General features: G+C 31.1%; 1 protein-coding gene across 2 annotated transcripts; it reads left to right on the forward strand.

The window, feature by feature from the left end:
• Positions 1 to 4043: 4043 nt before the first annotated feature.
• LOC129809547 (uncharacterized) lies at positions 4044 to 13200 on the forward strand. 2 transcript variants are annotated; one of them, XM_055859469.1, is made up of 4 exons: positions 4044 to 4603; positions 5044 to 5883; positions 5949 to 6098; positions 11211 to 13200. In XM_055859469.1, the coding sequence occupies exons 2-4, from the start codon at positions 5089 to 5091 to the stop codon at positions 11277 to 11279; spliced, it is 1014 nt and encodes a 337-aa protein (XP_055715444.1). In that variant the 5' UTR covers positions 4044 to 4603; positions 5044 to 5088; the 3' UTR covers positions 11280 to 13200. The 2 variants fall into 2 exon arrangements, with proteins under 2 accessions (XP_055715444.1, XP_055715445.1); XM_055859470.1 differs by having other exon boundaries at positions 4190 to 4603; positions 5035 to 5883.

Genomic DNA, 13200 nt, shown 5'->3' on the forward strand with positions numbered 1-13200 from the left:
AATTTGAGCATATTTGCTTCATTTGATAATCATTTACCTACCGCACAAATTAAAAAGTAGTCCGATCTTAAAAGAGCCGAATTAACGATAATCTACTGTAGCTTCTCAACTGGTTTACGGAGCTAAATTATATAATGATAAGGCAAAGCTTCATTTAAAAATAAGAGAAGAAAACCTAATTAAAAAACTACCTCAATTCGAAGGTGCCCCACTTCCCCCTACTTAAGAAAATCTATTTTAACCAATAAAAAATTTTAAAAAAGGTTCCTAATTTCTTAATTTTTCCTTTGTCGAATACTTCACATAGTAATTTTTAGGTGATAGTAAATGGGATATTAAGCACTAAAAGTGATGCCGTTATCTGTTGCTTCTCAATTGTGAAATAAATCTTTAATTCTTTTTGGGCAGTAATATATCCTTCGAGCTAATTTTAAAATTTTTTAATCAAGATCGTTTGGTTCTGGAAGTTGGTCACCAACGCTAAGACGGCGGTGGACGTTAACTGCTTCTTCAATTGCTTAAACTCTTTCAGTGCTTTCAAAGGATTTAATCTCAATAGCACGCATTGTCATGCTAAATAAATAAAATAAAAATATTAATTAATTAAAATTTTAAACGGATTAATCCAGCTTCTGCAAAAAATATCCTAGTTTTGGACATCTTTATAGTTTGTAATCATATCCACAAGAATCAGATTTTTATCGATTCTAAAGTACCAAGGGCATTGTGTAGCCAGGATATAGACATAGACAGTAATGGCCTCTACACACTAGAGAAATTCATGTCCATATTGAAGAGTTTTTCCTATACTAGCATATGGAATTTGCTTCAATATGGACATAAATTTTTCTAATGTGTAGAGTCCATAAGAGGTCAAAAGTGAAATTATGTTAGTTGGTATTGAAGTAGAATATTTTTGTAGGATTATCCTCCAAAGAAACGCTCTTTGAACGCCAAGCATCGAGAGTTTTCTTGAAAATCGTTATCTTCAAAAAAAAATTTTAGCTTTTTGAAAATTCATAAAATCCTTTTACTATGGCACTCTTTACATAACTACTTAGAAATTTATTTATTTTTTAGGAATTTCTGATTATACAAATTCCACAAAAACGTTCTTAGTAATTCTAAAAGGCTTCTCTTCGAGATCATTAGAAGGAGGTGGGGCTACTTTGAGCTATGGGGCTAGATTGTTATACGACTTTTCCGCTTGTTTCTAAATGAAGCTGGTCCTTACAATTACAGTGGGACCTCGATAGAGTCAACTTTTCCATTTTTATTGAACTAATAATATTGTATGACTTTTTCGAAATTAAAATCAGTGTTTTGGTGTATCAATGTAACGTTTTTAACACAAGAAAAACAATATTACGATAAAATTCGTATATTAACCGTGAATTCAATTTTCGACAAAATAGTTTTCTTTTCGTTATTTTAAGCGTTTTGACCGATTGTCTTTTCTCTCTTGTCTTAAGTTTTTTTGATTTAGCCCTATGATCCCGAATGACGTGTTTTCCTGAAATCACAAAAAATAATTTTGGCGGTGAAGGGGAGGGGTAGGGATGAAATGAGGGTCATAATAATAATCACCAGGTTGACTTATTAGGGGGTCATCTGAAGATTCTAAGTATAGATATCTCTAACCATTTAGCGCCCTTTTTCAGAACAAGAAGAATATGAGAAAAATTGGTTTTCTTGCTCTGTTTGTCAAGTTTAGAGCCATGGTTATCGTGTTAAATTTATCAATTATCTAGTACAAACATAAAATAATACCCCTTTAATATCAAAATTTTACATTTTAATTGATTGTTTTCGAACTCCGATAGTCAACAAATCCAATGGAATCAACAGGTCTGGAAATAATTAGTTGACTTTATCGAGGTCCCACTGTATTTTATTTAGATTAACAATTATTTTGTGTATCCAAATTACATCATGTTAAAATCCGGTATCCATTAGAAATATGCGAAAAAGTCGTATAACAATGTAGCTCCACAGCTCAAAGTAGCCCGACCTCCTCTTACTTTTTTAGCTGAAGAATAACATCACACGAAAATATTCCTACTATTGGCGTTTTCAAACAGGTACTTAATTTACAGACAAACAGAATGAATACTGTTAAAAAAAATATATCCTGTAAGCCAAGAAGAGCATATAACAAAGCAAGACAAGAATAGATTTGACCACTGAGGGAGGTTTAGAAACAGAGGCTAAAACTTTGGTAAAGACCGATTTTTTCTTAGTTGAATTAAGGACTAGAAAGGCTGTTCTTAGATTAAAAAGACTTTAAGCTTAACTTAAAAAATTGTCATAAATCTTAATTCAGATCGATTTTGATTACCTATTCAAATTGGCTCAGAGCTGTTACATTTGTTATTAGTTCAAATATTGATCTGATGTAGTACTTAAGTTCTTCCGGTGTACGTTAGACCGTTAGAGGATTGTCTTCTTTGCAAAAGAGCATTTTCTCTAAAAACAAAAAAAATCTTTTTCTTTTAGAGTCTTAAAAGGTTTTCTGTAAAGTTTCTTTTAAAAATGTGGCAAAAAAATGAAATACTCCACCGATTTTGATAATTTTGGGGTCAGATGTGGAAAGCTTAAAGACAAAATTAAACGCTTCACTCCATCCTTCCACAAAACTATTTTAAGGTTTTTAATTTTAGATTTTGTGGAAAATTTCTTTAAAAAAAATGCACCATAAATTCATTTTATAATTGAAATTTTTATTTATTTTTTTTAAACTGACCTCAAGGACATTTCAAAGTTTTAAAAATACCGAAAATTATTATGTGATTTCGTACATTTGGATCACCAATTGTCATAACTTTTTTATCACCTATATATATATATATATATATATATGTATATATCAGCAATTCTCTTAATTATATGGCATTACACAAACCAATATAATACATGCTGATTTGGTTGACGAGCTATGGACAATTGCTGATTTAAGCAAGGAATATAAAGCGTAGTCATTGCTATTTATTTATTTATAATTTACTTGAGAATTCATATCCAAGTACATTTAGGTACAATTTCGGGTTGCATAATGAATTATTGCTGAATAGTAAATTTTAATTATTGATGTCATTATATATTTAATTTAATTTATATCTAGGGTTTTTCTATCTCAGAATTAAGGGTTTAATCATCATAAATGATAAATGAGAAAACCTTTCTCTCTAATCATATTTTAATTAACTAACATTTTCTCATAAAATTTATTAATTATTGATCTCAAAGAAATAGGGCTCACCCCTCTTATCCTCTTTGGGAAAAAGAAAAAATGGGAAAAACAGTAGATTTTGAAAAACAGAGGAAATTTATTAAATGAAAAATAACTAGTTAGAATAATGAGACTGGAAGTATGCGTCTTTCGTCAATAAATACTATATAGTCTGACACTTGAAGGAATTGAATTAAATATTACTACCTCTTTTATAAAGTGCGTATGAGAAAGATGAGAATCCTCGCAGAGGCTCCCAGGAACCAGTAGTGAAGCTAAGTATTGCGGCCTCCCAGAAATGATCAAGTGGAAAAGGAATGATACCGCTCTCAGACAGAGGAGTTATAGGAGATTACAACTCATCAATACTTTTAATTATTAAGATAAATGGTTGACTAATTTTGATGATTTTAATTTTGCATGAGCCTGTGTTTGCAATATTTTTGTTTTTTTTTAAATTTACATATTCTTCAATTTAAAGAAACATCAAATGAAGGAATTGTTTTTTTATTACCATTGTGATCAAAGATTCATTATGATACGACTAAGTAACAAGCTTACTTGCCTAAATTCTGTATTAATTCGTAAAGTATTTCCAATGGTCATGACCTTTTTTCTGTCTTTTCTGTATTTAAAATTCCTAAGTTCAGGGTATTTGAATTAAGTAATTTAGGAAGCCCGGGTAATATAATTCTTCTGCTGTCTAAGCCCACAATTTGCTCAATTAACTGAATTCATTAATATCAATAATTTATTCAATTAACTTGAATACTTCACCTTCAGATGAGGCAACTATAGTTGATGTAGTTAGTGTTTTTGAGAGCTTTGAGGAAAATGTAAAAATTTAAGATCTTCTCCAGTATCATACTCAAAAATTGCATTTGAGCACCCAACAAAGTCCGCCTCCCTTATCCTTAGGGCTTTTATGTGTGTGACGATGTGAAAAGACGAAGTGAATTGTGTGAGGGTGTGGGAAAGAAATGGAAGAACTCCGAATCCATGGCCCGACTTAATATTGATTTTACGGCATACAGAAAAGTGCTATATATTTTGCCAGGAGAGTGTACTTTGGGAGCCCAATGGAACGCAACATCAGATGGATTTTCATTAATTTTGAGTGTTCCATGTAGGATTATCTGCACATAGTTGCTGTTAATTGAGATTAGTTAATAATTTAATTCACTCTTGTGCTCCAAAATAGTGCAATCTTATTGTGAAAATTCACGGATTTCCGTGTGTATGTGCAGTTTTCGTGGCCCAGTCTGAGAAAAAAAAATATTACGGACACCCATTACGATCGATTTTAGCTATTTCTTCGCAAAAGCTGCACTTTTTGCATTTAAGGAAAAAACTCTGCAAAGCTCTGAGCTACAGGTAAATGCTAATTCACATTAGAAATAATTTGGAAGAATAGAAAAAAAGGAATTGACCCCTCAGAGAATAAATTTTCTCGAGGCACGGAAGTCGGAAGTGTGTGAGGTGCTATATCGTGAATTTCCTCGAGAGCATTAATTTTGAGCCACCAAAAGGGCTACTATAGGGGATGTTTTCTTTAAATTTTTAATCGTTTTTTTGTCCTATTTTTCCCAATCAATTATATGTACATAAAAAGTTAAAACCGTTTGCTATTAAATTCCCTGCAATAAAAATTTTAATCTATAAGTTTTATTGCGATTTAAAATCCTATTCAGTTTAGTGTATAATGACCAACTGTGAGTAGCCCTGTGAAATTTAAGGCAAAGTGGAAATTTATGATTACCTCACACTCTTCCCAATATGCTGGGCACGTCAGCTGAGAAATTTAGTATTTCCAGGTGGAAGACCAATCGTAAATGCCAGTGAGGGAAATTGCCTGAAAAATGTACAAGACAGTGCGTCATGGTGAAAATAGTCTGCAGTACACAATTCTGCCCCAAAATGATGACTATCGGGGTGGAACAGGAACTGGGGAGGGTTGCAGGAAGAGAAATGGCAGAACATGTCGGCACAATCGCAAAAAGTCCATTGTGGCCTATGTAGGGCTCTTTTTTGTATGTGCCGTAATTGCAGGCACTCTGCTCATACCCCTAATGGTGACCAGTGACCTTATGCCCAATCCAGCATCATGGTTCTATAGGGCTCAGAAGGCACGTGAGATGCGCAATCCAGTCAGTGTTAAGTATCAGGTGGACAAGACAGCTTCTGCATCTGATAATTCTCCCCTGAAGCTAAAAGAGCAAAAGACACAATCACCAGCCTGGTCAGATATGCTGAATATTACGGAATTCGAAAAACTCTACGATGAAAGCAATGCCCTGGCAGCTGCAAAATCAACACCAAACACAGTCGTTTCAACCAGGAATTTTCCGCGTATTCAGACACAGGCATCCACAACAGAAACCACTAGTACCACTACTGAAAAAGTCACCACAACAGTAGCTCCTGTTACTAGTAGACCAAGTGCCCCAGCACCCACTCTCATCAATACCCGGAAGCAACCTCTGGTGTCCAGCATCAGGGATTCCACACGTTTCTCCAGTAAGCCCATCGTCGTGGTGAGTCAGCAGAATGATAAGATTGCCGTGAAATCTGCCTCTGGGAGGGCTTTCGATGATAAGAACTGGGTGCAATCTCACTGGCCATACGTGGATCCTTCGACGTACTTTCAATGGGTGGTAAGTTGCTCAAAATGTTTCCCTCTAAATTATGACAAAATTTAACCATCTATCTAATCTCGAAGGGATACAATACGGAAGATAGAGTAATCTTGCCGGTTATCCTGGGAATTGCCCTCATGCTAGTTCTCATTATTGTGGTACTCTGTGTGATTGCAAGGCGTAAGGGAGTTTGCAAGGCATGTGCTAAGAGAAATGGAAGGAATACATTCGAAGTAAGTTGATAAGGACTTGTTCTTTTTATTATAAAATTTGTCCATTGATTATTTAAACCTTTAACGACGAGACGGTTTTCGCGGACCGAAAATCAGGAATAAAAATGAAATTAATGAACAAAACCAGGAAAAGGTCTTATATCTGGCCTTCGAAAAGCCAACAGTGTCTGATTTGGTCTATTTTTTGTCTCTATGAACGATAGGGACAAAAATAGCCTAAAAATTTAAGTAATTTTTCTAACAATACTAATGAATGATAATTTTCAATCTAATTAAAAATATTATGTTTGACTATTGTAATTTCTTTTCCCAAAACGGGTTTGCTTAAAAAAAATTGGAAGTATAAAAAATATTTAAAGTTATTTTTCATTATGAGAATTTAAAAATTCATCATTTTTGAGCTTAAATATTTATTATATAGCAAATAGCTGAAGACTTCCAAAAAATATCCTAAATTCATTCAACCTTCTACTTTGCAATTACGTACAAACATAAGGAAAAGGTAACTTTAGGTAGTCAGGAAAAATTATTTTCTTTATGGGACACCGGTATTCCAATCGTCCTTAAAGGGTTAATGAGCCTAACTTAAATTGTAAGAATAATTGGGAACAAATTGGGTGTTAAAAAGCTTCATTTGAGATGGGCTTATTAAACGGAAAAAATACTTCGTAAAATTGTCCGTAAATTTTTGTGAATTCCTACGGAGAACTTACAAACTGCTCGTAAATCTTATAACCCACATAAATGTTCGTAAAAGTTTGTACTTTTTTCACAAAGATTATTCATACATTTGACGGCATTTTTCGTTCCTCAAACATTTGTTCGTACGTTTTTGGTTGTCTAACAAAACTTTACGAACAAACAACAAAATTTTGCGAATATTTCTTTGTATGTTTATAAACATTTGGCTGACAAACGTTCGTATAAAAAACAAAAATGCTCCTTAAGTGATTATTTTACGACTAAGTTTGTAAAAAAGAACAAACTTTTACGAAGTTTTTTATGGGTTATACGATTTACGAGAATTTCGTTAGTCCCCAGTAAGAATTTACAAACATTTAAGAATAATTTTAGGAAAGTTTTTCTGTGACAAAAATATCATAGGTCTTCATACTTGTTAAAGATTTTTGATTTGTATTAAAAGGGAAAAAGGATGTCAAAGCGCTCAAAAATGGGTTAATATGAATATAAAAATATTCATTTTTTTTATATTTTTAGTGATTCAAATAGTTATGGTATTGGATAGCGCGGGTAGCGCATTAACGCAAACATTTCGCAAAATCTTTTTCCACCGTGTTATTCGTTTTCTCCATTAACGATTCATAGAAAGTTTGAGATGATTAATTAATCACCTTAAAACCCAACTGGCATAAACATAAAATTCATAGAATTGAAGTTCAGATTAAAGTGAAGTGAAAAAACAATTTTTCGGTTCATGATCGATTGGACCGGTTTAATTTGTTCCGAGTAAAACAACCTTTTTAAATGAATTTACTAAAATGTTCCTAAGTGGTTAAAAATACGTTCTCCAAGAACATTTTAAATCTTTGACTTTAAAACCATTCACTGAGAAAAAAAGAGGCTGCGATTAACTTTTTTCGTCATAACATTAACACTTTTTGGGTGTAAAAATATATCAACATTTTTTAATGTTAATTTTACACCTTTTAAGAGTAAAATCAACATGAAAGAAGGGTAACTTTAACCCATAATACACCTAGAAAGGATAATATTTACACCGTTTTCGGATCAATACTGCAGGGTAAAATTAACATTTCCGGAATGTTATTTTAACTTTTTCGGATTTCTCTCAGTTTTATAATTAAACACCATATTCGTATACACTGAGAGAAATCTGAAAAAGTCAAAATAACATTCCGGAAATGTTAATTTTACCCTGCAGTATTGATCCGAAATCGGTGTAAATATTACCCTTTTTAGGTGTATTAGGGGTTAAAGTTATCCTTTTTTCATGTTGATTTTACCCTCAAAAGGTGTAATATTAACATTAAAAAATGTTGATATATTTTTACACCTAAAAAGTGTTAAAGTTATGAGGAAAAAAAAAGTTAATCGCACCCTCTTATTTTTCTCAGTGTATGAAAAATATGTTGGTCTGGATGTTATCCAAATATCTAAGAATAAAAAAAATGAAACTAATAATTAAGTGATCTCAAAAGGCAATTTTGTTAATTATCTCAGCATCTGGAAATTAGATTATCAAACGCCCTAAACTCTTAAATATACTCAGACTAATCCTTCAGAATATTTAATCTGTAAAATTTGAAATTTATCAGACTAAATTATATCATACACTTGAGTGTTTAGGATCAATTAATAAAACTTCTATGCATACATTTTCTTTACCTCTTTCATAACCGCGAAATTTTACGAGCTAGATATTCTCAGGGATCAGCACCAGTCTATTTGGACCCTAATACGGGTCTCAAACTTGAGGTTTAACCCGTTTAACCAGATATGGCAAAGTCTTAGGTCTGAAGCCCGTATAATTTGCTTTGATCTGGTTCACTGGATCTCATGACTCATGAACTAATGAAAAATGATGTTTTTATCGTTCTACTAATTCTAATTGTTTTTTTATTAAAATATTTCATTAGTAATTTTTATAAAAAAAAAGGTTTAAAAAGTATCAACGATTTTTCATGCAAATTTTAATTTTTATGCATTTTTTTTAAAATTGATATCACAGAACGGAAATCGGGGAAAAATCTATTAGTTGAGAATTTAAAAATCTGCCAAGATATAAGAGATCGGGACACACTTGAAATTTTTACCATTGATTGGTAGCCTTTCACGAACCTCCTTACCCGACCACAGTTCTATTTTATTTCGACAATAATAGAGTAAATTTACTGAAATTTTGGACTTCCTTTTTTAAATATATTTTTACTTAGAATATATATGCTAACCATTATAAAATTACCACTATTAACCATTATATTATATAGAATATATATGCTATGCCAACCACTGACTGCTCACAGAGCTGTGATATAGAGCGGCTACCCGTATCGGGGGATAAGATAGAATAGGAGTGGGGAAGCATAAGGGGCCCAATTGGGGTGGCCTGGATGCATCGGAATATCCGAAATGGAGAACTGACCCCTGGCAAAATCTTATCTTATCTTATCTTAGAATATATAAAAAAAATACTTTTTTTTATTTTATTTTTGTAAATTTACCACAAAACTATTGCTAAGCAAAAAAATTTGCGTTTATATCAAATATTTCAAAAAATAATTAAGCATTTTACCAGTCTGGGGTATTTTTTTGATTGAGTGTGAATTTTATTTTGACGCTTTTATTAAGGGGAACTTTCAATTAAAGAGTTTACGGCTGATATAGCTTATCAGTGGTTTTTATTTAAACCTTTAACGACGAGACACCTTTTACGGACTGAAAATCAACAATAAAAATTAAACTGAGAAACATAATCAATGATAAGTCTTACATCTAACCTTGGAAAATCCAACGGAGTCTGATTCGGTGTATTTTGTGCCTCTATGAACGATAGGGACAAAAATAGCCTAAAAATTTAAGTAATTTTTCTGACAGTACCAATGAATAATATTTTTCGCTTTAATGAAAAATATTACGTATGAGTATTGTAGTTTTTATTGCCAAAAGGGTTTTGCTTAAAAAATTGGAAGTATAAAATATAAATAAAATCAATTAAGAATTTGAGAATTTAAAAATTCGCCATTTTTGACTTGCAAAAAATATTCTAGATTCCTTTAACCTTCTACTTTACAATTATGTACAGACATAACTTTAGGTATTCAGGAAAAATTATTTTCTTTATGGGACACTGGTGTTCCAATCGTCCTTAAAGGGTTAAAATTGGAAAATGGATTTTTTCCTAAGTGATTTTTTTTAATTCACACGGAGATATATTTAGAAATTTCTATTAAAAGCGGAAAATAATTTTTTTTTCTTGAAAATTAGTTTTTTTTTATGAAAAAATCACACTTTGAGGGACATGTTGCATTTGGACTATGAAAAATTTTACTTTTTCGGCTTTTTTGATACGAAAATGAAGAGTAAGATCAGAAAAGTAATAATAGTTTTTTAATTGTGGAATAAGTTCCCCTGATTGACTGAACACGAATAGTCACATTCTTGTTATCACTTCTTCTCAGGTTTTTGAGGATTTCAGAAAATTCGATGCAAACTATACTACCGGTAGTTATAGGGAAAAGTACCTATATACTTCGTACGATTCTAAGCTTTATAATTACAAAATTTATACTATGTTTCTTAATAAAAGTAACTTATCGCACCCATATTTTAAAAACTAAGGGCAAGTGCTCATTTTTTTTAAATATTGCAGAGTAATATTAATTTAGAAACATAGGAAAAATCTAGTCATTACGAAACTTGGGATCGTACGAAGCATGAGCACTTTCCCTTATGAACCTTGCCTACTCTAATAAGTTTTAGGCCTTTAGGGAGAGCATTCTGCCCAAAGCATAATAACTTTTGTTTGAAAACATGTTTTCAAAATTTCCTATGAGAGTGAGCGAGATGATTAGATTTAGATCTCACTCACTCTCATTGAAATATCAAAAACATGTTTACTAAACAAAAGTTATTGTGCGTTGGGCATTATACCCAGCGCACAATAACTTTTGTTTATAAACATGTTTTCAAAATTTCCTATGAGAGTGAGCGAGATGACTAGATTTAGATCTCAGTCACTCTCACGGAAATGTCAAAAACATGTTTACTAAACAAAAGTTATTGTGCGTTGGGCATTACATTCAGATTGTTCTATATTCAGGAAGGACAAATAAAATCAGTTGAGGATGTTTTAATTTTTATTACAGAGCAGACCCTATAATTTTTATTTTCAGAAGACAGTGAAGGCTTAAATTTGCATAAATATACTCATGAGAATTTATAGCCGAGAGTCATATAAATGCAAAATGAGTCAGAAAAATGATTTCTTGAGAAGTAAAAGTTGATTGTGTATTGGTATATTTATATAGCCCATTTTATTTGAATAAACAGCAAGAATATAACTTACAAATTTTTGCGCTAATGGTCTTGATAAAATCCACTCAATACATCCTTTATGTTGTTTTGTTGCAGAAACTCGAGTCGCAGAATGATGACAACAAAACTCTTCTCACCAATGAGAACCACTCAGAAGAAGAGTAATAAATTAAACATTTGATTAATGGACTTCCTTTTCGACTTTTAAAACTTTCTCCTTCAGATAAGTTTTGACTGTATTTTAAATGTTATCCTTCTTTGTAACCTTTTAATTCTATAATTTTCGACGTCGTTTAAATTGAGTATTAAATTTCTACTCTCTTCAATTTTCTTTATTTTTAGAGAAAAGAAAATCTTAATCGACTAGTGATATAAAACAAAGCTTATTTTAATCGCTCTATAAAGCTTATAATGACTTGATAATGTCGTGCTTTTACCCTCGAGAAATCAATTCTTTTCACAATTTTCTCCTTTTTGTAATTCACAGTCGGACAGTTTTACCATTTATTAAAAACAATAAATTCCCACCAAGTATAAGCATTTTTGTGAGCTAATAAGGACTGTGCAGCAAGAGCTGCAGTCTCTGTGCACGCAAATGAAATTGTCTGACTTCGAGGGTTGGGTAAATAATATAAAACTATAAAAAAAATTTCTTTTACACTAATGTACCATTTATAGTATTGAAAAAAAAAACAGCTGAAACTTGTAAACAGACAAAAAAGCGTAATGATAAGACATATAATCAGTAAGATTGTAGTTGACAAAAAATAATTGATGTTTCATTGATGATAAAAAAAGTGTGTTACGTATACATTGTAAGGTATAAATATTATACTAACTTTTGTGATATATTTATTTTGATTGTAAAATGAAGCATATTGCAGCTCAAAGAACAATTTCAAATGAGTATTTCGAACAGCAGTATTTAATTTTGACTTTAGAGAATCTCTTATATTGCTAAAGCAAAACTATTAATCTCTGCTTGACTAATGAATTGTGGAACTATTTCATTGAAAAATATTAAGTAAAATATATTTTTTACTAATCAATTACAGCTTTGGTAAATTTTATTGATTTTTAGTACAAAATAGTGGCTACCCTTTCGAATTGAATGAAACAGCTTAGTTAATTATTATTCTAAAAATTATTTACCATACCATTACGGAATTATGCCTCATAGAATTTCATAGTGTGCTAATAATTATTTTAGTACATGTCTGTACTAAAACGAATAATCTGAGATTTTACGCCAAGCATCAAAAAATTGAATACAAAGTAATTTTTAAAAATTGATGTTCAAAAAGTTACAATGCTTTTTCATCATTAGTTTAGTACTACTTAATATTTTTCAATGTAATAGATCCATTATAATCTATAATCTTTTAGTCTAGAAGAAAGTGACATCACTAAAAAAAATACTGTATTTACTAATATTTATTGAATGAAATATTAAATGGAGAAGTAATTTAAGTAAGAAAAGGCAAAATCCCAAGAAAAAAATCGTCTCGCAGATAGCTATTTAAGTGAATGTCGTGTAAAAAAATTCTTCTATACCAACTTTGGATTAAAAATAATGATGGGAAAAAATGTAGTGAAAGAAGAGTTATTTTGAGGAGGACTTACAATATAAAAAAAATCAACACATAATAAACACAAAAAGTATGTTGAAAGGTGCCTTTTTAACAAGACAAAAATATAGTTTTTTCACAATTTCTTTTTCTCAAGTCATTTTTAATAGATGATATCTTTATCGATTGATCCTTTCTTTGTGAAACCTTTATTTTTGTAGTGCGAGGAAAGAATTGAACTAGTAGACTTTGTAGAAGGATTTGATGTACGTGTACATAGAAAATTTGAGAGTAATAAGAACCAAAGAAAAAAAATCATGATTGATAAGAACAGAGGATATTTACACGGAATTTTTTCTCATTTCCATTCCCTTTATTTTTTTATAGTATTTATCGGATATTCTAAGAGAGGAGACTTAACTAATAGACAACAAAAATATTGCAACAAGGGATTTTGTGTTAGATGATGTAAAAAAAAAGAAATTAAGAAAATAAAATATATATATACTGTGTATTAA

This window comes from Phlebotomus papatasi, chromosome 1 (assembly GCF_024763615.1).
Source record: "Phlebotomus papatasi isolate M1 chromosome 1, Ppap_2.1, whole genome shotgun sequence".
In the NCBI taxonomy this organism is placed as follows: Eukaryota; Metazoa; Arthropoda; class Insecta; order Diptera; family Psychodidae; genus Phlebotomus; species Phlebotomus papatasi.